Source organism: Bos mutus, chromosome X (genome assembly GCF_027580195.1).
Source record: "Bos mutus isolate GX-2022 chromosome X, NWIPB_WYAK_1.1, whole genome shotgun sequence".
Classification (NCBI taxonomy): domain Eukaryota; kingdom Metazoa; phylum Chordata; class Mammalia; order Artiodactyla; family Bovidae; genus Bos; species Bos mutus.
The window spans coordinates 120,963,452-120,990,258 of record NC_091646.1 but is presented as its reverse complement, the minus strand read 5'-3'; the positions used below and the strand labels follow the sequence as shown (position 1 = coordinate 120,990,258).

Genomic DNA, 26,807 nt, shown 5'->3' with positions numbered 1-26,807 from the left:
CCCATTCTGATTTCTGTCTGCTCTAAGCTCTGAGCTCTTTAAAGCAAATCAAAAAGTCTCCCTCACTTTACTTAACTGTAAAAGGAAAGGCTAAATCAAAGTTAGAATTTGTTTGTGCCTCAGAGACTATCTAACATTCTTCAACTTTCATGATTTTCTATGTTAATAATACTTTTAATTTTACACATGAAAATAGTGTACATGTTGCCAAGTAGTTTGATCAAGGTCATCCTCTGATCAGGTTAACCGGCCTTTCCTAGAAGTGTTTTACAACTCACAATTACCTGTTTTAAAATTTAGTTGTAACTTGGGAAATCTTTCGCTGAAGTTTATTTGAGAGGATCCTACAATATGTCCCCATTGAATATGGTTTAAAAAAATTATTTGTATTTATTCATAGAAATCCTTCTTGGAATATTTGGGGTGAGATACTATATATTACTGTGGGCTCACCAGGTGGTGCTAGTGGTAAAGAACCCACCTGACAATGCAGGAGACATAAGAGATGCTCGTTTGATCCCTGGGTTGGGAAGATTCCCTGGAAGAGGGCATGGCAACTCACTCCAGTAGTCTTGCCTGCCTGGAGAATCCCATGGACAGAGCAGCCTGGCAGGCTGCAGTCCATAGGGTTGCAAAGAATCTGACACGACTGAAGTGACTTAGCACACATGCACTGTATATTACTAGAAATTGAAAACTGAGACCAAGGAAAAGAAGAACAATTATACTTACAAAAAAGTCATTATGATTTCTTTAGATGTGATTCATACTTGACTGAGCTAATGCAACCATGACAAAATTAAAAGTTTAGTTTTAAATTTTGTATTATAAAAAGGAGAAAGTGTATTGGTTCCCTAAGGATGCAGAGGTTTACTATGTATACCACCATATCATAAAAGAAACTTCCTATGTGAGTCATTATGAAGAGGACACAGAAGGAAAGTTATATTGTATATGATGTATTTTATTGTTGGGTTGTACTTACTTTGCTCGTTTTGGGGAAACATAATTTTTCCTACTGTCTACTTTCATGACTATCAGTTCAGTTCAGTTCAGTCGCTTAGTTGTGTCCGACTCCTTGCGACCCCATGAATCGCAGCACGCCAGGCCTCCCTGTCCATCACAAACTCCCGGAGTTCACTCAGACTCACGTCCATCGAGTCAGTGATGCCATCCAGCCATCTCATCCTCTGTCGTCCCCTTCTCTTCCTGCCCCCAATCCCTCCCAGCATCAGGGTCTTTTCCAGTGAGTCAACACTTCTCATGAGGTGGCCAAAGTACTGGAGTTTCAGCTTCAGCATCAGTCCTTCCAAACAACACCCAGGGCTGATCTCCTTTAGAATGGACTGGTTGGATCTCCTTGCAGTCCAAGGGACTCTCAAGAGTCTTCATGACTATACATATGCTAATAGAATAGATAATCAAAAATAATTGTTGATAATTATGAATTTCACAAGTAAATGAACTTAGGTTTGCTTAAAAAAGAAACTGCTTATGAGTTCTTATAATTTTTCTGTCTTGGGTGCCTTAGTTCCAAGATACTATGCCCTCATCTCTCCATGTTCATGTTAGTACTTACACATTTTATTGTAATTTGTTTATCTGATGTTTCCTCAAATCCTCATTTGACTATGAATTCTGCTAGGCCAGGAATCCTATCTTATTCATGTTTAACTCTTAATACTCGTTCCATTGCCTGTACATATAGTAAAGTACTCAGTAAATGTTGACTGAATAAAATATTGATTGTAAGTATATTTGTTTTCTCTCTTTTTATAATTCAGAATTATGGCTTGGAAACAGAAAATCTAAAAACTCTTTCTCACAAGTTGAATGCATCTGCCAAAAATCTACAGAACTTTATAACAGGGAGGAGAAGGAGTGGCCATTATGATGGGAGAACCAGTAGAAAATTGCCAAATGACTTTCTGACTTCAGTTGTGGATCTGATTGGAGCAGCCAAGAGTCTGCTTGCTTGGTTGGACAGGTAAAACCTTTTACATGTTTCATAAGTTATCCTCTTCAGACATCAGTTTGAATATAACATTATTTCATTTTCTTGTGAAAAGATTGCTTATTGATAAATTGATAAGTAGAAGAATATTAAGTAAAAAATATCTAATTATGATTTACCACAATATAGGCATTGTGATACTAATTATTTGCAAAATTTTATATTTGCAAGATTTTATATTCAACTGACTAGCTAATCAGTCATTAGTTCCTGACAGTTTTAAAATACATTTTCTGCTTTATAAGCAAAATCATTTTTGGCTATCACAAGATTTGTAATACTGCCTTGCTTTGTCTCCTGATTTTCTATGTGCTTTTCATTCATTGGTCATATTTAAAGAAGCAAACATCAACATTCTATTTATTGTTTTAAACAGGTAATTAGACACTGACATTTTCATAGTGTGCATTGTATGTCTCATTACGTTTGCTTTATCCATTCTATATTATTATTCACATTGCACAGTCAATTTTGGATATTACAGACACAATTTTGGTCCTTTTTTTGCTAGTTTAGTTAATTTCATTTGTTTTGAACACATAAAATAACATAAAAGTTTTCATAATATAAAATGAAAAAGGTTGTTAAAATTATATATGTGATTAAACATTTTAATTGTGAAACATTACAAGTATTAAAACTAAAGTTTTCGTTTTTGAAAATTTTTTCTGAGGGACATAAGAATGTTAGTTGCTCAAACTCTTAGTGACCCCATGGACTATAATCCACCAGGATGTATACTATGTTATAATGGTTAAATAATCAAAAAAATATTTTGTCTGAGAAACTCTGATATATAGAAGTTTACTAGAATTTTTTCTTGAATAAATGTCAGTAGGATTTCCATACATGTACAGATATATATGAGCTTTCCTGGTGGCTCAGTGGTAAAGATTCCACCTGCCAATGCAGGAGATGCAAGAGACGTGGGTTTGATCCTGGGTTTGGGAAGATCCCTTAAAGAAGGAAATGGTAACCCACTCCAGTGTTCTTGCCTGGAAGATTCCATGGATAGAGGAGCCCAGCTAGCTACAGTCCATGGGGTCATAAAGAGTCAGACATGACTTAGTGACTGATCACGCATGCACATATGTATATACATATATACACAGTGACCCTTGAATAGCATGAGTTTGGAGTGCATGGGTCTACTTAAATATAGTTGTTTGTTTGTTTCAATCAATATTCATTACAGTACTACACGTCATAATCGTCCGTTGAATGAGTCTGTGAATATGGGCTGAGTATAAAGTTACACATGAATTTTCAACTGTGCAGGGTTGAGACTCCTAACCCTCTTGTTGTTTGAAGTTCAACTGTATTATATTTTTTTCCTTTTTTTAAACTATAATACTTTATATTAAAAATAAAGTGTTTTTATGTCTAATGTAAAAGTTAAGATAATTTTACTTATTTCTATAATGTCTAAGTTTATATATATATATTACTAATAATATATCACGAAGTTGAAAGTGTTAGTCTCTTAGTCGTGTCCGACTCTTTGAAGCCCCATGGACTGGAGCCCACCAGGCTTCTCTGTGCATGGAATTCTCTAGGCAAGAATATTGGAGTGGGTTGCCATTCCCTTCTCCAAACATATAACATGATAATACTAAATCCAGATCTGAACAGTAGGCTGTATATTGTTAGCTTTTTGGATAATTAATTGGTAGACAGCATATTTCTCTTATGACACCATTAAATTCTTTAAATTGTTTAACCCACATTTATCAATTGTATGAATTGTCATTTAAACATAGATTCTATAAGTTGTATAATGATCAATAAGTAAATATATTTAAACTATAGCTTATCCTTAAGTAATGTAATATACTTGTTTCAAGAAGCTTCTCAGTAATTGGGAAACTTACAGAAAATATATTTGATTTTTAGTTATATCTTCTTATATCACCTATCCTATATTATAAATTTGTGAAGCCTTTATATTTTATTCAGTAAATTTCATTATTTTCTTTTTACATTAGTACTTATGAAATAAATAAATAGAATGATTAGAGAATGTGTTTACTTCTTAATGGCAGGTAATGTTTATAAAGTCACATAATGGCTTCTAGAACATTATATAATAATTTCTGAAATTCCATTGTATTATATAATTTATTATGGTTGCATTATTTGTATCATCTAAGACCACATCCTTAGTAAATGCTAGTTTATCTGCAAACATACATGAGCATACACACACACATACATAGTAATTTATACAATCAGTGGTGTTTTGTGTTGTTTCATAGGAAAAAAAAATGTGAGAAAAAGCTTGAAGGAAATAAATTAATTCATCTGTTAGTCTTCCATTGCTGCAAAGGTTCTCATAATCCTTATTTTGAATTATATAATACTACAGTGATAATTAAATCAAAGGCCATTTAACATTTTGGCCATAAAAATGAAATATATACTTTGAAGAAACAGACAACTTTGTGATAACCTCAAAAATCTTCTGACTAGACTATAAATTGAAAAAAGAAACTTAAGTTTATATTTTGAAGATTTTTCTGAGGAAAGTTTAGCTCCAGGCTGGCTTGCCTATAATGATTATGCTTTAACAGATTAAGTTTTAAAAGGGAAAGAAGAAGAACAAAAATAATTCTTTGTCATTTTAAGGTATTTGGTCTTTATGCTGAAGGCATATAGTTAGCTGTTTAGAATCACTGTTGTTTTCAGACCTGTGAATTTGGATGATGACTTGGGCTATAGTGTTGGGAAATATTAGGTGAAGAATAAGGCTAAAAGAAGTGAAACCAGTTAAGAGGTTGTTTTAGGAGTATTTGTCCCTTGTTATCTGCCCAGGAGTTAGTTCCAGGACCCCTCAGATACCAAAATTCGAGGATTCTCAAGTCCCTTATATAAAATGACATAGTATTTGTATAAAACCTATGCACATCCTCCTTTATGTTTTAAATCATTGGTAGATTACTTATAATACCTAATACATGCTATGTACATAACTGCCCTTGTGCAACAAACTCAAATTTTACTCTTTGGAGCTCTCTGCAATCTTTTTTTCCCAAATATTTTGAATCAAGTTTGGCTGCACCCATAGATATGGAACTTGCCAATATGGAGTGCCAACTCTAATCATGCTATTGCTACTATTAGTGATTCTGATACTACCAGCCACATTCACTTAAAGCAAACCTAGGAGAGTTGTCTTCATTTTGCAGATAGGAAAAATACAACATTCAGAGGCAAAAGTTAAGTTAAAAACCAAATAGGAAGTAAGTGGTGGAGCCAGGATTCATTCCAGTCATCTGACCACAGAGTTGATTCTCTGCACTGCTTGCTATTGACTGAGATATTTAATTGGAGAAGCAGGAATGGGGATAGAAGAATATTAGAGACAGATATAGAGACTAAGGAAAAGGGAGACATCTAGGGTGAATAAAGGTATCTGACTTGGCTCATCCAGTGGATGGTGAAGCCATTATCAAAATAGGAGGAACGAGTTATGGTGGAGGACAAGTGCTGAGTGTTGGCCATGATTGTGAAAAGTTCTTTAGAATATTGCTACTCAGAAAAGATACATGGTGGATAGAGATTTGGGAATCATTAAACTATGGGTGATAGTCCTAAATATATTAATATGGTGGTGTAAGGAGATTTTTGCACAAGCTGGAATCAAGATTGCCGGGAAAAATATCAATAACCTCAGATATGCAGATGACACCACCCTTATGGCAGAAAGTGAAGAGGAACTAAAAAGCCTCTTGATGAAAGTGAAAGAGGAGAGTGAAAAAGTTGGCTTAAAGCTCAACATTCAGAAAACTAAGATCACGGCATCTGGTCCCATCATTTCATAGGTAATAGATGGGGAAACAGTGGAAACAGTGTCAGACTTTATTTGGGGCTCCAAAATCACTGCAGATGGTGATTGCAGCCATGAAATTAAAAGACACTCACTCCTTGGAAGGAAAGTTATGACCAACCTAGATAGCATATTCAAAAGCAGAGACGTTACTTTGCTGACAAAGGTCCATCTAGTCAAGGCTATGGTTTTTCCAGTAGTCATGTATGGATGTGAGTTGGACTGTGAAGAAAGCTGAGCACCGAAGAATTGATGCTTTTGAACTGTGGTGTTGGAGAAGACTCTTGAGAGTCCCTTGGACTGCAAGGAGATCCAACCAGTCCATTCTGAAGGAGATCAGTCCTGGGTGTTCTTTGGAAAAAATGATGCAAAAGCTGAAACTCTAGTACTTTGGCCACCTCATGTGAAGAGTTGACTCATTGGGAAAGACTCTGATGCTGGGAGGGATTGGGGGCAGGAGGAGAAGGGGATGACAGAGGATGAGCTGGATAGCATCACCGACTCGATGGAGGTGAGTTTGAGTGAACTCCGGGAGTTGGTGATGGACAGGGAGGCCTAGCATGGTATGATTCATGGGGTCACAGAGTCGGACACAACTGAGCGACTGAACTGAACTGAAGGTGATTTTTAGAATGAATTCCTCTTTTTCTGTTATATTTGTTTTCCATAACACTTAAACCCTTCTAACATTCTATATAATTTGCCTATGTGTTAGTCTTGTTTTTATCTGACAACTCTACACATGATGTATGCTTCAAGAGAGCAGGGATTTTCATCTGCTTTGTTCACTGCAGTCACAGTTATCTGGAAGAGTTCTTGGCCTATAGTAGGTACTCAATGAAGTTTTTTGAGTGAACGAAGCGAACTGAGATAAGGAATGACTGCTGCAGACCACCACCAATTGAAGGATGATTAGAAGTTCAGCTTATGGGGAAAAAATAAGAAGGTATAACCAGAGACTCCATAGGCTAGAATTTGTTGAGAGTGGTGTCATGGGAGCAAAAGGAGGAAAGAGTTTTTTTGGTATATTTGGGGAGAGGGAGTGTTGATATTTTTGTATTTTTCCTAACTTTATTGAGATACAAGTGATGTATAACATTGTATAAGTTTAAGCTGTACAATGTGATGATTTGATACACATACATGTTGCAAAATGCTTACCACAATAAGATTAGTTAATATAATTTATAAGCTCACATAATTACCTTTTTTGTGTATGTGGTGAGAACGTTTAAGATGGGAATAAAGAGTTTTAGGGAAAAAGTGAAGTGGTTGATAAGGTCAAATGCTGCTGACAGTTTAGGCAGGGTAAGACTGAAAGTATGTGGTAAATTAGGGAATCAGGATATATATAATCTTACAAGCAACAGTTTAGTCTTTTTATTTAGAATTAATGAAAGCTGGAATTCATGGGTTGATTGTGAGTTAAATGTAAGTGATAACTCTGAAGAAATTTTTCTGCGAAATGGTTAGTAGTTCAGGATAGTTTTGCATAATATCAGACTTTGACTTTTCATAGACTCAAGTCTTTTAGAGGTATTGGCAAGGAGAAACGGCAAATGATGAGTGCAAGAAGGAAATGCCAACCCACTCCAGTATTCTTGGCTGGGAAGTCCTGTGGATAGAGGAGCCTGGTGGTCTGTAATCCTTGGGGTCACAAAAGAGTCAGACATGATGTAGCAACTAAACAACTTCTGTATTTGGGAACTTGACTTTGCTTCTCCACTGCCATAAAAGTAAAGTGAAAAGTGAAAGTCGCTCAGTCACGTCCAACTCTTCGCGACCCCATGAATAATAGCCTGCCAGACTCCTCTGTCTATGGAATTCTTCAGGCAAGAACACTGGAGTGGATAGCATTTCCCTTCTTCATGGGATCTTCCCAATCCAGGGATCAAACCCAGGTCTCCCGCATTGTAGGTAGATTCTTCACCATCTGAGCCACCAGGGAAGCCCAATACAAATTTCGAAAGGTTCCAAAGTCAAATATAAATGTAATAGGATTTTATCTGTAACTGTGCCAGGTAAAATATTTACACTGTTTGTTTTCCTGACAAGTAGCCCGGGAAAGTTTTCCTGACTTTTATTAGAGATTGTTAACAGATGTGTATTTAGGTTATATTTTTATTCCTTTCAAAGAAAAAATGTCTTCTAGGTAGTAGCTAGAGCACAACACAACACTCCACATGTCCTCTTGTTTCAGGGTATCCTACAAACTACACCAAAAGCTAGACACATTAATCAACACTAGAAAAGCCAAAAGAGCCGTATTCTCCATGACTGCTGTTGTGAATCCCTGCCAAAACTCATCATGAAATAGTATAAAAGACCGAGGGGCTAATAAGAAAGAGATGAGTTTCAGTTCTGCCTAATATTGAACCTTAACCTATGTTTTTCTTTCTAGAATAAGGATGTAAGATCTGGAGAATTTGAAGTTCTCTTATAAGCACTAATAGTCTGTAAATCATTGACCTTGTTCACCAAAGTGATATGAAAAATATATTCATCTTATTTCCCTTTACATAATTTGAAAGAACAAAATACTAACAAAATTTGTTAGTGATTTGTAAAATCATGATTTAACTATCTCTTCTCTGATTTAGTTCATATTAAGTTCTAGACCCAAACTGATCTGTTTTTGTGCTTTGTTTATATAAGGTAAGAATGTATCTTGTCTTTTTTATTTTCGTTTTGAAGAATTTAGAGCTTAAGTACTTAATTATAAAAGTTCCATAGAAATTATATTGACTTGTCATTGTAGATTAATTTGGAGGGTTTGAAATGGTCACTGCAATCAAATACTGCCAAGCATTGGACTTTAAACTTGGTTTATTCCTCTGATATATATAATGCTCTGGTTGAAAAATAAATTCTCTCAGTTGAGTATGGTTATTTTGATGCTAAGCAACTGGCTTAATTTTTAAAATTTGACTTTTGGCATTACACCTGTTTTACATTTTGAGGTGAACTTTCATGCACAGCAATATGATGACATTATTGCAATTTTTATTTTATGTCACTTGAAGGAGAAGAAAGGAAAAGAAAAAATAGGAAAAAAATCTTTAGTTCCATACTGAACTAGATGCTTTGCATGTATTGACTCACTGAGTTCTCACAGAACAGATATCATTATCACCATTTTACATATGAAACATGAAGTAACTTGCCTAAAGTTATTCACGAGTGTGAAAATTATCATTTGAATCTATGTTTGTTGTAATACAAAAGCCCTTCTGGTTTCACTTTTATCTTGTTCCTTTGTTATACTACATTTCCTTTTGAATGTGGACTGATTCTTCAGAATTTTGAGGAAGTAATTCTTTGGAATGCAGCATATATAAACATATATTTGTACTTGGGTGTTTCTCTTCAAATGCTAAAGAAGAATACCACTTTTCTGTTTCTGGCCTTGATACTTCAAAGTGCTATGTAAAATTTTGTTTCTAGAAAGTTTATTTCTCATTCTACTTTGAAGACATCAATGAGATATTTTAATATCACTGAAAGAATGCTAGGGGAGATGTTTACAAATCACAAAACCCGCAATTTCAGTGGAGCTTCTATTTAAATAATATTTAAAATGTTTGAAATAAACAACACTTATTTTAAAAAAACAGCTCCTAACATTTCTTAAATAAAATCTAAGGCTAACAAAATCCTTTTTTTTCCTTCTTATTTTAAATAGCAACGAATAAAACAACAGACTTTCCCAGAGGAAAAACCTCAGATAGGAATCACAGTTGGTTAATATTTTTATTGTTTATTTTCAATTCATGGTTTACTTGTCTATTTTTAACGTACGTCCTGCTATTTTTCACACCTCATCTTTCTTGCAGTTTTATATGGCTTTGCCAAAATGAATCTATACTTTGAGGTTTACAGATCAATTTATGTTCTATGTTGTGCCATAACCTTATTAAAAATGTTCAAAAGTATTATTTATAGAAAAAGTTTATTTTACTATTTATAGTGAAAGTTTAATCTTTTCTCTCATTTTTAGCATTAATACCTATTTCTAATTGTTTCTACATTTTAGGACCATTCTGTTTTGAAGGGATCAATGCGATATCTTTATATCATTGAAAACCTTTTAAATATTTAAGGCATAAAGGTTGGGATGCTAAGGAAAGAAATGTATTCTTTGAAATCTTTTCCTTTATCTAAGAAAGTGGTTGAACTAATTTCTTCTTTCATGATAAGGAAATATAGGACAAAAGTTATTTCTATACTAGGGAAAAATTATAGAGGCAGAGAAAACTACCCCAAACACTACCAGATGCTTGTTGTTTGGTCTTATTTCCTCTTGTGTGCTCACTGCTCCCACTTGGCACCTCTTGTTCCAGAAATGAGCAGTGATGTTAGCAAGGCTGCTGTTCACACACTGCCCCTCAGGCTCAGCAATGTCAACCTGAGAAATATTAAGGCCTTTCAGATTTCTTGATTAACTCTTAGCTTTTCTTATTAGCTTCTAATTTGTTTAGGATTTCTGAAACATTAATAACCTTTCCATAAATGCTTTTGTTTGAGAAGAATGTACAACAAGTAAGTTTTTTATAGTATCAATAACTTTTTTGTTAGAAGTATAAGCATTATATTATCCATTAGATTTGAGGATAGTTGCGTATTTTAAGATCTATGTAGGATAGTTTCTGTAATGGCCATTTATTAATGAGTCAAGGATTTTATCTTTTTTAAAAAACTTTTAACTTTTGGCATCAAAAAGTTTTCATGCCATGAACTTAATTTCCTTTAAGTCAGCCACTTATTTTTTTCTAAGTAGCCTGAGCTCTAACTTGGGGTTTTTTGAGACTGAGAAACAAATTCCTCTCATAATTTTGTTTTCAAACTGATCGTGTTCAGCGATTCTGTAATGATACATTTCTTTATCTCATTAAGTCATGATGAGCTTATCTCATCTTGATGACTTATCTCATAAGTCATCTTTGGTAACTCACGAAGATTGGAACCTGTCAGCCTTCTTTTATTTATGTATGTGTATAGCCAAGATCATAATACCAAATATTAATATATGCTAGCTAAGAATGGTTGTCAGTATAGTTGTATGTGATTTACCTTTAAAATGAAAACGTTAGGGGGATTCACTACAAGATAAAATTTATGTTTTCCTTGCTATATGTTTAGATTTTTTTCCCATTTTTTTTGGACACTTAATCTTGAGTGAGAAACTGGTCCTACTTGAAATGTGAAGGATCAGGAAAGTGGAAAACACACCTTAGAGTTCAGTTTGCTACAGGCATTCAGTTATCAAATAGATTTTTCTTTTGGTACATTTTAAAGATCAAATGAGTATTTTTTTTTAAGAATTTATAGGGAAAATCATGCTGTACTTCATCACTTCTGAATGAAGTTTTAGATTTTATTAACAGTCTTTGACCTTTGTAAAACTAGGAACCCAAGCTCTTTCTAATCATGCCAGAAGCATTTTGAATTCTTAATTAAAATGCCAATTTTTATGCTTCAGTGCAGCAAAAATGGTCTTGGGTGGTATTTTTAAATGATGTTTTCCTAGAAGTACTTTTATCTTACATCATTAAAAAATAGTTTTATTGAGGCCTAATTTACATTCTATAAAATTTATCCCCTTTAATGAGTTTTAATAAATTTAGATGTAGCTATGCAATGATTTCTACAATCACATTTTAGAAAATTTCCATCAGTATAGATTTGTTTAAAACTGGATCCTGCTTACAATTAAAGAGGTTAATTTTTTTTTAACAGAGAACACAGATTAATTAATTGCATATATTTTGCTCTAATTAACATTATTTGAATTCTTAATGATTCCTTAAGTTTTGGTAAATTTTGTTGGAAAAATATACTGTTTTGAAATAGTAATAAGCAGTAGTGGAACACAGCACAAAATAGACTGTGATATATAGAATCATTTAGAAAGCAATATGTTAAAACTCCTGGAGAAAGAAGGCTTCCCCTGTGGCTCATTTGGTAGAGAATCCACCTGCAATGCGGGAAACCTGGGTTCAATCCCTGGGTTGGGGAGATCCCCTGGAGAAGGGAAAGGCTACCCACTCCAGTGTTCTGGCCTGGAGAATTCCATAGACTGTATAGTCCATGAAGTACAAAGAGTCGGACATGACTGAGTAACTTCACTTTCACTGGAAAAAGGGTCATTAAATAAATGGAATTGGGGCACTTGATTAAGCCTTTCTAAAATAAATTATGATGGAGCACTACCTGTTCACTAAAGTAATTTTAGGTATATTATTTATTTAAGCGAGAAGCATTAGTTCATAAGGAAACTGGAGAAAATATAGACAAAATGATTTCCAGATGTAGACTTATTGTTTTAAAATGTGCAATAAAATACAAAGAAATATATTGTTTGATTATATAATATCGAAAAAAATGATTAGTATAAGATAGAAGACAAACTGGAAAAATACTTGTAGCAAACAGTTTTGAGAAATGTAGGGTTAATGTGTACTATGTGAATATTACATTTAAATTAAAATATAAAGCACCAAAGTGCAGTAGATGAGCCTATCAGAACAGATCACATCAGTCGCTCAGTCGTGTCCGACTCTTTCCCACCCCGTGAATCGCAGCACTCCAGGCCTCCCTGTCCATCACCAACTCCCAGAGTTCTCTGAGACTCATGTCCATCGAGTCAGTGATGCCATCCAGCAATCTCATCCTCTGTCGTCCCCTTCTCCTCTTGCCCCCAATCCCTCTCAGCATCAGAGTCTTTTCCAATGAGTCAACTCTTCGCATGAGGTGGCCAAACTACTGGAGTTTCAGCTTTAGCATCATTCCTTCCAAAGAAATCCCAGGGCTGATCTCCTTCAGAATGGACTGGTTGGATCTCCTTGCAGTCCAAGGGACTCTCAAGAGTCTTCTCCAACACCACAGTTCAAAAGCATCAATTCTTCAGCACTCAGCCTTCTTCACAGTCCAACTCTCACATCCATACGTGACCACTGGAAAAACCATAGCCTTGACTAGATGGACCTTTGTTGGCAAAGTAATGTCTCTGCTTTTGAATATGATATCTAGGTTGGTCATAACTTTCCTTCCAAGGAGTAAGCGTCTTTTAATTTCATGGCTGCAGTCACCATCTGCAGTGATTTTGGAGCCCCCAAAAGTAAAGTCTGACACTGTTTCCACTGTTTCCCCATCTATTTCCCATGAAGTGATGGGACCAGATGCCATGATCTTTGTTTTCTGAATGTTGAGCTTTAAGCCAACCTTTTCACTCTCCACTTTCACTTTCATCAAGAGGCTTTTGAGTTCCTCTTCACTTTCTGCCATAAGGGTGGTGTCATCTGCGTATCTGAAGTTATTGATATTTCTCCTGGCAATCTTGATTCCAGCTTGTGTTTCTTCCAGTCCAGCGTTTCTCATGATGTCCTCTGCATATAAGTTAAATAAGCAGGGTGACAATATATAGCCTTGACGTACTCCTTTTCCTATTTGGAACCAGTCTGTTGTTCCATGTCCAGTTCTAACTGTTGCTTCCTGACCTGCATACAAATTTCTCAAGAGTCAGGTCAAGTGGTCTGGTATTCCCATCTCTTTCAGGATTTTCCACAGTTTATTGTGATCCACACAGTCAAAGGCTTTGGCATAGTCAATAAAGCAGAAATAGATGTTTTTCTGGAACTCTCTTGCTTTTTCCATGATCCAGCGGACGTTGGCAATTTGATCTCTGGTTCCTCTGCCTTTTCTAAAACCAGCTTGAACATCAGGAAGTTCACGGTTCACCTATTGCTGAAGCCTGGCTTAGAGAATTTTGAGCATTACTTTACTAGCGTGTGAGATGAGTGCAACTGTGTGGTAGTTTGAGCATTCTTTGGCATTGCCTTTCTTTGGGATTGGAATGAAAACTGACCTTTTCCAGTCCTGTGGCCACTGCTGAGTTTTCCACATTTGCTGACATATTGAGTGCAGCACTTTCACAGCATCATCTTTCAGGATTTGAAATAGCTCAACTGGAATTCTGTCACCTCCACTAGCTTTGTTCGTAGTGATGCTTTCTAAGGCCCACTTGACTTCACATTCCAGGATGTCTGGCTCTAGGTCAGTGATCACACCATCGTGATTATCTGGGTCGTGAAGATCTATTTTGTACAGTTCTTCTGTGTATTCTTGCCATCTCTTCTTAGTATCTTCTGCTTCTGTTAGGTCCATACCATTTCTTTCCTTTATCGAGCCCATCTTTGCATGAAATGTTCCTTTGGTATCTCTGATTTTCTTGAAGAGATCCCTAGTCTTTCCCATTCTGTTGTTTCCCTCTATTTGTTTGCATTGATCGCTGAAGAAGGCTTTCTTATCTCTTCTTGCTATTCTTTGGAACTCTACATTCACATGTTTATATCTTTCCTTTTCTCCTTTGCTTTTTCTTCTAGTAAACAATTTAAAAAAGAAGAGACAGGGATTCCTTGATGGTCCAGTGATTAAGATTTTGCCTTCTAATGCAGGGGGTGAGGGTTCTATCCCTGATCAGAGAGCTAAGATTCCCGCATGTCTTGGAGCCAAAAAATCAAAACATAAAACAGAAGAAATATTGCAACAAATCGAGACATTAAAAGTAGTCCACATTAAAAAAGAAGAGAAAGAAACAAACTTCTAAGTTGTATAATATCAAGCAACAATTTCAAAGTACCTGAAGCAAAAACTGTCAGAACTAAAAGAAGAAATAGATAAATCCACAATTACAATTGGATACTTCATCTCCTCTCTCAAAACAGAACATAATGATTAGAAGAGCTGAGCACCACCACATAACAAGATATAATTGACATTTTTAGAGCATTTCATTCAACAAATATATAATACAATTTCTTTTCAAGTGTCCATGGAACATTCAGGAAGGTATACCACATCTGCATTATAAAACAAACTTCAATACATTCAAAATAATTTAAATCAGACTGTCTTCTTTAACCATAATGCAGTCAAATTAGAAATCAAACAACACACTTCTAGTAATCTATGGATAAAAGGAGGAAATCTCAAGGGAAATAAAAAGAAATACATTGAACAGAATGAAAATTATGATAAGTCACAATTTTTGTCAGTTCAGTTCAGTCACTCAGTTGTGTCCGACTCTCTGACCCCATGGACTGCAGTACACCGGGCCTCCCTGTCCATCACCAACTCCCAGAGTTTACTCAAACTCATGTCCATTGAGTCAGTGATGCCATCCAACCATCTAATCCTCTCTCATCCCCTTCTCCTGCCTTCAATCTTTCCCAGTATCAGGGTCTTTTCCAATGAGTCAACTCTTCGCATGAGGTGGCCCAAGTATTGGAGTTTCAGCTTTAGCATCATTCCTTCCAAAGAACACACAGGACTGATCTCCTTCAGAATGGACTGGTTGGATCTCCTTGCAGTCCAAGGGACTCTCAAGAGTCTTCTCCAACACCACAGTTCAAAAGCATCAATTCTTCGGTGCTCAGCTTTCTTTATAGTCTAACTCTCACATCCATATATGACTACTGGAAAAACCGTAGCCTTGACTAGATGGACCTTTGTTGGTAAAGTAGGTAAAGTAATGTCTGTGCTTTTTAATATGTTGTCTAGGTTGGTCATAACTTTTCTTCCAAGGAGCAAATGTCTTTTAATTTCATGGCTGCAATCACTATCTGCAGTGATTTTGGAGCCCCAAAAAATAAAGTCTGTCACTGTTTCCACTGTTTCCCCTTCTATTTGCCAGATGCCATGATCTTAGTTTTCTGAAGATTGAGTTTTAAGCCAACTTTTTCTCTCTTTCACTTTCATCAAGAGGCTCTTTAGTTCTTCCCTCACTTTCTGCCATAAAGGTGGTATCATCTGCATATCTAAGGTTATTCTTATTTCTCCCGGCAATCTTGATTCCAGCTTGTGCTTCATCCAGCCCAGCATTTCTCATGATATGCTCTGCATATAAGGTTAAATAAGAAGGGTCACAATATTAAAATTCAATTATAATATAATAATACAATTTTTATATATGACAATATAATAATGCAATTTTTGTGGGACACAGCTAAAGCAGTTCTGAAAGGGAAATTTGTAAAAACTGCTTATATGAGAAAAAAGATCTCAAATTGCTATCTAAGCTCTCTTCTCAAGAAAATAAATCAACAGGCATGGGCATAAGGTTTCAGTTAAGCAAGATGAAAAAGTTATAGATACCTGGTGTAGAACATTGTACCTATAGATAACAATACTGTCTTTAGCTGGTCCTTTTGTGATGCCAGTTGTCTTGCTGTTCACACTGTACTGTTCACTGAACTTAGCAGAGATAACGTATGCACTAAGAGACTGGAAGAAGACTCGAGGAGCCACAGGAATTGCAGATGTGTTTATTCTCTCCTGGCTGGCATGACAGCCATAACACAGCCTCTCTCCTGCCTGACACAGCAGCCATAGCAATAGCCATAGCATAACCATAATGTAGCCACAACGTAGTCATGAGATAACTTCATGTAACATACCCATGATGTCACTCCCGTGTACCCCCAGTGCTGTAGTAGCCAGGGCTTTCATGGTGAAGCTCATACAGGCGTACTGTACAAGGTAGCCTGTTGACCAAGTGAGTACCTTGTGACGTGTGTGTGCAGTACTGTAAGTGATCTCAGCTGTTACATAACTGTGTGAAGCCATTGTTTACAGAACATGGGGCGAGGGGATGAGAGAGACTGACTGGTGCCATCTTCTTAATTTCCCCACACTGTCTTTTACAGTTAAATTTTTAAGAGGTTAGATCTCATGTTAAGTATGCTTAAAAGAATTAAAATAGAAAATAAGCCCAAAGCAGCAGAAGGGAGCAAATAATAATGATCAAAGAACTAAATGAATGAAAATGGAAGCACAGTATGTTGAGAAGTCAATCAAAATTAAAAGGATAACAAGAAATACTACAAATAACTCTTTATAAATACGTTTGACAGCTTCGGTGATATGACTCAATTCCTTCAATATCACAAACTACTTAAACCAGTTGGAAAACTATCAGGGAAATTAAATAGCTCTTAAATATAGATAATAAATACATAGGGAAAATACATATAACTTTGGGAAAATACCAATTAAATCTGTGATATGCCCCTCTATAGCTATTAGAATGGCCAAAATAGGTAAGTGAAAAATATGATTTTTAAAACTATAACTAATAAAGACCCTCTCATATGGACACCTATGGAGATGGGAGGTGCTTGAGTTCTAGAGTTTTTCTGTAAGAGAGACATTCAGATTGTAACCAAGAAGCAGTTTTATATAAATTGCCTTAAGAGTTATCCGAAGCACTGAAGTTCTAGTTATCTGACTAGATTTTTAGCCCCATATCTTTTCTTTTTGTGTTCTTGTTATCTTTAAACTGGGCTTCCCATATAATCTCTGGTCCCATAAAAACGTAATTGGCATTCATAGACAAAGAGGATAAAGAATAATGGAAGTAAAAGTCACTCAGTTGTGTCCAACTCTTTGCGACCCCATGGACTATAAAGTCCATGGAATTCTCCAGGCCAGAATACTGAAGTGGGTAGCCTTTCCCTTCTCCAGAGGATCTTCCCAACCCAGGGATTGAACCCAGGTCTCCCGCATTGCAGGTGGATTCTTTACCAGCTGAGCCACAAGGGAAGGCCACTGTAAATTCATTTGGTGGCAAAACACTTGCTTGGGAAGACTGCTGCTGTCTGTAACATTCTTGAAAATAAAAACCTTGTACCAATATATATTATTTGTATGCCAAATTGTTTGATAAAGGATCTGAAGTGACATAAAGCCATTAGTTTAGTACAAGTGAAAAGCTACTTAAACTCACAGCAATTGGTATATCAGTGTTTAACTCTGGGCTGTGGAATCTGGGAGTCAGCCTTCCTCTGTTTGAATATTAGCTCCACCACTTACTAGTTTTCACTTAAGCTTGCTGTACCTCAATTGTCTCATATGTAAAATGGGAGTAAATAATAGTGTCTTGGAAAAGGGAATAGCAACCGACTCCAGTATTCTTGGGAAATCCCATGAACAGAGGAGTCCAGTGGGCTACAGTCCATGGGGTCCCAAAGAGACGAACATGACTTAGTGACTAAGCAAACAACAATAATAGTGCCTATAAGAGTTGTGAAATTTAGTACATGTAAAGCAGTTAGAAGAATAACTGGCACATAGTAAGTCCTCAGTAAGTGATAGCTGTCATGAGACTAAGCTCTAGATTGTGACTCTTTCTAGCTGATACTGGACTCAACAATGTTAGCTTCATTTGAAAAGAACCCAAAATGTCTTTGCTTAAGTATGCCATTTTTTATTTTATTTTAGATGTAGTAAAGAGACTTTGTGAGTACCAGAGAACTTTTAAGTATTAAGAACTAAAAAAAGAGAAAGTAGTATGATGGAAAGCAAGCATTGTTTCTTGTATTTAATTCTTTTCCAAGCATTTCTCTTAAATTTTTTTCCTTAAGTACGTTCTGAATATTTTTATCACTATGTAATCTTAAGAACAATTCATTTCACATTATTCAAAACCTTATTTTATGTTGTTGTCTTTGGGGACCTTTCAAAAGCTGTTCCGATTAATCACAGTTTTCCTTTTCCCTTTATAGATCACCATTTGCTGCTGTCACAGACTATTCAGTTACAAGGAATAATGTCATACAGCTCTGCTTGGAATTAACAACAATCGTGCAACAGGTATTAGCTGGCAAAATTTCCTTCTGTTAATTTATTAGTATCATATTCTTGTTTAATATAAATTTATTTATTTTAATTGGAGGCTAATTACTTTACAATATTGTACTGGTTTTGCCTATTTAGCAAGCATTTATAAAATACTGGTTTGGGATTTTTCTCATTCAAAGATAAATGGTTCATTAGCAATCAAATACATAATTCATTGGAAAACTGTGCATATAATAGCCCAATAAACAAGGGTTTTATTTATCAGTAGATGTAAATTAACCTGAACCTCTAGAGACAGTATTATATCAATAATAAGTAAGGCTGTTAGTCTTAAACTTTTAGTGGGGATGAATAAACTATATTGACTTTCACAAAATTAAATTGCCCCATTTGGATAGCAATCTGAGACTTTTGCTCTAAGATGCCATTAGTTCCTTATTAATACAACTAACTACAGTTTTATTTATATAGGTATACATAATAAATATATATAATAGCCTTTAATTATACTTACCATTTAAGTGATCTATTTACATGACCCAGTTTTTTTACTTTGAATATTATTTAAACCAGGGACTGCCAAATCAAATGTGTCCAGGAGTGCAGCAACTAAAATGTCCTGTCATAAGATATGAAGAAATGGTAGAGGAAGGAATTGACTAGTACATATACTGCAAAAATTTGTTTAAATCTAGCAAAACATAGCTGAGAGGTGTAAGGCCAGCAAGCACCACTCTGTAGAAGCCAGATGTCAACATAGTGCTGGTGCTACTTTCTCATTATTTGTTAACCTATCCAGTGATGCAGAAATAGGAAAAGCAGAGGATAAAATGTGATGATACAGAAAATTATTGAGGAAATTAATGATTTAACTTATCCTTCTACTCCCTGTCTTTATTACCAAGGATAATTAAGAATTTACTATATTGCCTATATTTTCTCAAATAAGAAATTTTATCAGTACAAATTTTAATGTTTCAAGTGTATTTTCTGTTGTACTATGTAGATTTTATTAGCACCATTTCTCTGAAACTGCAGGTGTATAGAAAGGAGAGTTAAGTTTGTGACTTTTAATTGTGGAATATAAGAGACATTCATCATTCTGTCATAGCAGTAAGAAAGTCAGTAACTCAGTGCTGTTAGTCACAGACATTGATGAAGATGATAAATATTTGAAATACTCTTGTCTCAGTACATGTCTTCGTATTTGATATCAGTAAATTTTATTTCTGAATGTCAAAGATTTCTGGATAATAGGGAGGAGAGGCATTTGAGGGTGAGGGTCAGCAAATGTTTTCTGTGAAAGGCCAAATAGTATTTAAGGTTTTGGAGGCTTTATGATATAGGCTATATGGTGTTTGATCCAACTGCTCAATTCTGCTGTTACTCTGCAAAAGCAGCCACGGACAGTGTGTATGTGAAATGAATGGGCATAGCTGTGTGCCAGTAAAACTTGTGTTATGAAAACATGCAACAGGTTGAATTCAACCCTGGGCCACAGTTTGCTGACGTGTTCTAATGCTAATCCAGTGTGTCCAGTGTGGTTCATGGACTAGTGGCATTATTATCACAAAGAAACTTGTTAGAAATTCAGATTCTTGGCACACACTGCCAAATTTACTGTGGGGAATGCCCAGGAATCTGAATGTTTACTAGTTTTTCAGGTGATTCTGGTTCTCATACACTGTTCTAGGGCATAGGAATGAAAAAGCAGTAATATAGTCTATGGGTAATTTTTCCTGTAGTTCTGTATTATCAGTGACATTGCTTCAAAAAAATGTTTTCTAAAGCGACTTTTAAAAGCCATTAAACTTGACCAGAGACTTGAGATGTGGATAGCAGACTATTAGTTTCTTCTCTTTTACTATGAAAAAAATTTTCTCTGCTTTAAGGGTACCTGTTGTACAGTATTTGTATGATAATCGTTTATAGTATATTGGATATGTGTTCAGGAGTAATCTATATGCAAATAATCCTTGTTTTGCATTTTATGTATATAATTATATACATATATAATTTGCAAATGGTTATTGTCTGCTACATGACAAGATCTGTGATAATCATATTTATGTATTTCTTAATGTTTTCATTTATGCATGAGACCCAAGACAATTCAAATACTGTGGAATTAAATGGGAGAATTAAGTTTATTTTTTTTAACTTTTATACATGAGAAACTCATGCTTATTGTCAGTTCTTTGAGAATGCAGTCCATCTGATGTCACCTTCTAAAATAATGTAATTTCCATGCATAATTATGACAGAAAGTGGGTGTTTTTAATTTCTTATATCTCTTTTAAACATCTGAATCTAGATAGCCAGTTTAAGGTTAACTTTTGAGTAACTGGCCCATTGTTGCCTTGTAAACAAAGACTGCAGTTCTTCTAAATGGCAACTTTGAAAAGTTTTCTTGAAAAATATTGAAGGAGAATCAGGTGTAATCATTTTCACTGAATTCATTCATACCTAATTTTTTCCTATATAAAAATAATCTTATTAGATTTAAACAAACTCATCTTTTAAAAAGTTACATTTCTTTTAACATTACCTATAAAGTAAAAAATGGACAATTTTCTATGTTTATAATTCACAGGTTCTAGAACATAATTTTGTCACGATAACCTTCAGACGTTACATTCGGAACGGCTGAAATGATTTTCAGTGACTTTAAATTTCCTGTAGAGGCATGTGCAGGGGTGAAAATGCAGTTTGTGTAGAATATGACTAACCCACCCATTCCGCTATTTTAAGAACCTACCATCTAAGTAACAAGTGATGCAGTTTTCATTTCCAGAATGTATGAACACCTGCTATAGACATCTACTTCATAGAAAACATATGCCATTCTGATATTGCCCTCAGAGGCTTGTTCATGCTCACAATAGGACCTTTTAACAGCTACACTGTTTGGCTCAACGTTCTCTTTAGGAAGCTTACTTCAAGGCATAATGGGTTTGAGTTTTGGTAATTTACAGATCAGGAAACATTAGGTAGAATAGAGAGAGATGTTTTTACAGCTTGAACTTTAAGTACATTTTGTCTTGAACAAATGCAGAATTACTGAAATTATCCCCAAATAATTGAAATACTCCAAGTATACTGAGGACATAGAAGGACTTGCTGTACCCTCCACCCACTGTACATTCTGTTTTGAAGAGGATGCCTTGCCCTTCTTAGGACGTTTTGCCCTGATATAACCCATTTATTTATTTATTTTTTAAAGTTCAGTAGCTCATAACATTTGTCATTGTTCATTCTATCTCACCCTCATTTCCTGATCACATGTCCTGTTCCACATGTCACTTTTAAGATTTCCAAACAGAAAGTTCTCTGTACATGAATGTTCTTGGTTCTTGCCTTGCCTACCCCATCCCAGTATGTACCTGACTTGATGTCGTAATTCATCTACTTTAATTCTTTTCTGTTGTACCTTAAAGGAAATATTAGATGTAAATTTTTCTTAATAAAGCACATCTTCATGACATTCTGGTTTAATCTACTTACAAGTATAGAATGGATCACTTTCAGACTAGTTATCCTAAAGCCCTGCTCTGATTCTGTCGCTTTCAGCAATTTTCCCCTAATCTCCAAACTGATTACAAATTCCTCTCTTTGGAATTCAAAGGACTCCTAGTATGGTTCTAACATAATTTTGATTTTATTCTCTAATTCTCCTTTGTATCTTAATTGTACTCTAGTTCATGTGGATGAGTTATTGTTGGTAAAATAGATCTTGTAGTTTCATCTTTTTATGTTTTGAGGCTGCCTCAGAACATTCCCCGTATATCTTTTTATCTCTGCCTGCCAAAATCATGTCCCATCCTTTAAGGCTTCTAGGGAATGCCACCTCAGTTGTGAAATTTTTTACCATTCTCATAATTGTTTATATTCCCCCTACTTTGACCATTTATATTTAATATAATTACTAATGTGATTGGGAATAAATTAAATATATCACCCTGCTGTTTGTCTTCTTTGTCTCCAGTCTGGTCTTTGTTCTTTTTTCTGCATTGATTATCTTATATGATTCCATTTTGTCCTTTTTATTAACTTCTCAGATCTAATTCTTTGTTGTGTGGGCAAAGATAGAAAGCTCTTATTTTACATGCATTTTCTATCTTGTCAGTTATAGTCTGCTGTGAATCATACTTATCTTTCTTCCATTAGATTGTTATCTCCTTGAAGACAGGAACAATGTGTGCTTGTTACTTACTTGTTAAAATAAATTGACCTGAGCCCCAGTTATCTTATATGGTTTAGCATATGCTCATTTATGCTCTTCCAGAAAAGTCCAGAATTAAATGCTTGAATTGTTACTCATTTTTATTTCACCTCCTGTGTAAAAGCCACAGTTCTATCTCTGCTACTCATATTAAGAACCCCAGAGATATCCAGAGATACCCATCACTTTGCATCTCAGTTTATTCATTAATTAAAATTACTGATCCTCATAACAATTTTCCAATGCTAGAATGAAAGTGAACAAAACTTCAGAAACACCATATGCTTTTATATAATGCTAGCAAAACATATTTTTAGAGGAAACTTAATTATAGTCATGAAATGAATGTATATAAATCATCTCTTAAATAATCCACTGTTTTTTACTCTTATGTGATGACTTATCTTTGATACAAGGTCTTTCTGGGCTCTCTTGTCTGTTGACTCCTATCTTTGCAATAGGAGTGAGGATGATAATTAAAATAATGAAATAAAACAGTTAACTGTTTGCTTGTTGATGATGAAAATATGGGTAATTTTAATTTATTTAGACTACTTTTTTGTGTTTTTCAAATTTTCTAAAACAAATTTGAGTTAGAAAAATATGAAAAGAATGCTATGTACATTGAAGAAATACTGCTTAAGTTTGATGGAAGAGCACAGCATAGATGAATACTTATTATATTTTGAAATAAATTATGTAGTTTACAAACAGTCAGTGTCCATCTAATGGTTTCATTCAGCCATTAAATACACAGTAATCATTGCATTCACTTGGACTTGTATGCAGTATCTAAAGACTGAATTAAACTTAAGCTGCCAGTAAAAGAGGCCAATTTGAATAAGCAAAGTGTAGATTAAAAAAAAATATCTAGGGCATGCATTTATTACTAGGCTTTCAAGAAACCTCATCTGAACAGTTATGATGATAGTTATGCTTTGAAATATGCTGTACTTCAAATTATTTTTCACTCAACTTTAATTATTTTTATTCCCTTTGCAGCAAGATGAGATGATCAATATCTAAAAATAAACTGTCACAAATAGATTTTTTTCCCTTCTTAACACAAAGGGGTGTTACTGTGAAGTAAGTGGAAAGTGCCTTTTGATATTAGCTACTTATATTTTAAGTAATGCAAACAATAGAGGAGAAAGATACTTTTCTTTTAACAAGTTCTGTTTGGAAGAATTTATTTAGTATTTCTGTATCTGTTTTTCTTATTTCCAGTTGTGATGGGTTTAGACTGTTAAAGTCTTTAAAAGAGATTCTTCCCCCAGCACCTCTTTCCCACATAAGATTGATTATAATAACACATTTGAGAAAAAAGGGAAACTGGTTTTAAAATCTTAAATGGAAAGAATTCTTACAAAGAACTGAAGCTGCAGTATTTAGAGCACTGTCAGCACCTGAAACAGAAAAGTGAGACAGGTACCCACGCACTTCTCAGCATTGAAATACTTGCCATGATGCCTACTCTAATGGGTATCAGCTTAACCTAAAATTATTCTAAAATTTTTTCCAGTTCAAACACACAAAAAATGATTAATTAGATTGTCATATAGTTAAGAAATGGTCATAAAAGTATCAGTTTGCAAGGTTCTACTTTGGTGGAATTTAGAATACTTGGGGCAAGGGACAGAAGGTGGGAATGATGAGTCCTGGGAGACTTGAGGCTTAGCCCCATTGTTTCATGCATATACATATGCATACGTATTTTGAAAATGGTCTTTTTCATTTACTATTGTGCCATAATTTTTTAAAAATTTTATGCACAGTTATTAGGTTTTCTGTTCTTTAAAAATGTTTATAAGATAATAATACTTGTTAGTTTAAAAAATACAGAAAACCTTAAAGAATAGTTACTGTCATGTTAATTTAAGTACCAGAAGCAACTGTGCCACTGCTATGGTCTTTCCTATAATAAGTGTCTTTAATTAAGTTGTTATTCTGACTTTCTGCCTGTTCATTTGTTTGATATTTTCCCTCATATTTACCTATCTAATGCATTTTCTTTTTTTTCTAAATCTTCATTCAAGAAAATGGAAAAATCATCTTCAGAAGTCAATATTAGTAATATTTCTTTTTGATGGACATCTTCCTCTAAATTATGCGTGTGTACTCTCTAATCAATTTTGTTACCTTTACATTGTTTTAAATACAAATCAGTAAAAGTAAACTATTTATGAGTTGTTCTTAAGTATACATTTTTAAATAAAGATGTCTGTGAACATATTGAGTATATAATCCTTTCTGAAAAGAATGCCTGCTTGAATTTAATCTAACCTGTTTTATCTTAATCCAGTTGCTATTTACTCAAGGTAAATTCCCAGGAGAAAATAAGAGCTTTTTAAGGACTTAATTGAATTGGTATTTATGGTTTAAATTGTTAGGGCATGTATTTATAAATACTAAAAAAACTTAAAAGATTATAGAATTTTGTAAAAATAGGCTTAGAAGTGATTTTTAATGTTTTATTAAGGACTTATACAAAAAAATTTGGCCTGTAAGTTTATTGACAATAGCTATCATATTTTAACTTCATTATACTTTATCCATATGAGTATTACCTCCTTTACCTTCCTAGTTGACCTTTTATGTTATTTACTCTTTTATTTTATGGCAAAATAGTATAGTGGGCTTTGACATAAAGTAGATGTGAATTCATCATGGCTCTGCTTTTTACAAACAGTATGAACTTTAGCAAATTACTTCATATCATAATTTTGTCTTCATCTATAAGGTACATCACTTTATTGGATTATTATAGGTGAATTTCTGTGAATATTGGAAATTGATCTAGTTCATGATCTGTCATTTTAGTGGGAGCTTAATAAATGGCAGTTTTAGTTATCTTGTATAGCAAAAGATCTTTGGAAACCCTTAAGTCAGTTTCTCGTTTCATACAAAATTTAAAGGACTGTTTCTCTGCTTACTTTTGGTATTGAGTAGCAATGAAGAAAGACCTAGTTCTGAAATGAGTGACTTTTTTTTAAAAAGGATTTTGGTTTAATTTCAGATATTTTTTAGCATTTAAGGCAATTGATAACTATGCTTCATATTCTGAATGATATTTTGAAATGTCCATGTTCAAATGGAATACAGAAATTAATTTTGATTACTTGTGAATTTGCCCTCCCTATCCACATATTCAAGTAACCTAGAGTTGAAAATGGAAAATTCAAAACAGGTAAAGGTAAAAGGCTAGTGTATAATAGTAAGTTACACAGAGTTTGTGTTCTAAAAGGGATATTAAGATTCAAGTAGTAGTGAGATACATGTATACTGGGGTAGGCAGGCTACATATTTTATGGTTCATGTAGTAAGTATTAAACCATATGAAAGCTCAGCCAAGATAGTCTATCATTCATCTCAAACATGACTTTCAGTATTATTTTTGCTGTATTCTCAGGGCTAGTGGTTAAGCCTTCCTGAAACAGACATTCTAGGTGACCTGAAAAATGGACTTGGGCTCTTGGGATTTGAAACTGGGACATTTCAGACCAAAAACCAGGACAAACTTTATATGTAATTTTTAAACAATATGAATTGCATTACTTAGCATACCTGTTGAAGGCAATATGAAAGATGATTCTTTTTTATTTTATATTTAAGCAATATATTTTAGTTCAATACTCACTCCTTTAAGTTTTCTTCAGTTGTTTTAGCTGACAATGAGAAGCAAAACCATTATCTTTTTAAACTTTTCTTTATGATCCTAATATATAATGAATCAGATAGTAGATATACAACTATTAAGCATAGTACCCAGGTAGCTCAAGGAATGTTTTTTTCTGAAGACAAGTATGAAACCAAAAATTTATAGAATTTACAAAGCTGAGATTATGTTGTGTGTATGTGCCTATATCCCTTTAAGGCCTGGAATATAGCATTATAATCAGAATAGATATAAATACACAGAGAAAAAAAGAAATCCTCATTCTTGATGTTTAAAAAATGATTATTGATAGCTGCAAATTTTCTGAAGGCTCAGAACAAAACTAAATAAGTGATGAAATTATTACATGCTAATAAGACTTTAGGAAAGCACTATTTAGAATATTGGACATAATAATTTTTTATTCTTCCAGCTTTATGACACTTTTTTATGG

The 26,807-nt window shown here is 34.4% G+C and overlaps 1 protein-coding gene across 5 annotated transcripts in view; it reads left to right on the top strand.

Moving 5' to 3' along the window:
* CNKSR2 (connector enhancer of kinase suppressor of Ras 2) overlaps positions 1-26,807 on the top strand; it is a 284,773-nt gene that overhangs the window by 70,830 nt on the left and 187,136 nt on the right. For all 5 annotated transcript variants that reach the window (XM_005897733.3, XM_070365342.1, XM_005897734.3 and 2 more), the window contains exons 3-4: positions 1,785-1,987; positions 18,401-18,488. In XM_005897733.3, coding sequence (XP_005897795.1) covers positions 1,785-1,987; positions 18,401-18,488 — 291 coding nt within the window. The remainder of the gene's footprint in view (positions 1-1,784; positions 1,988-18,400; positions 18,489-26,807) is intronic.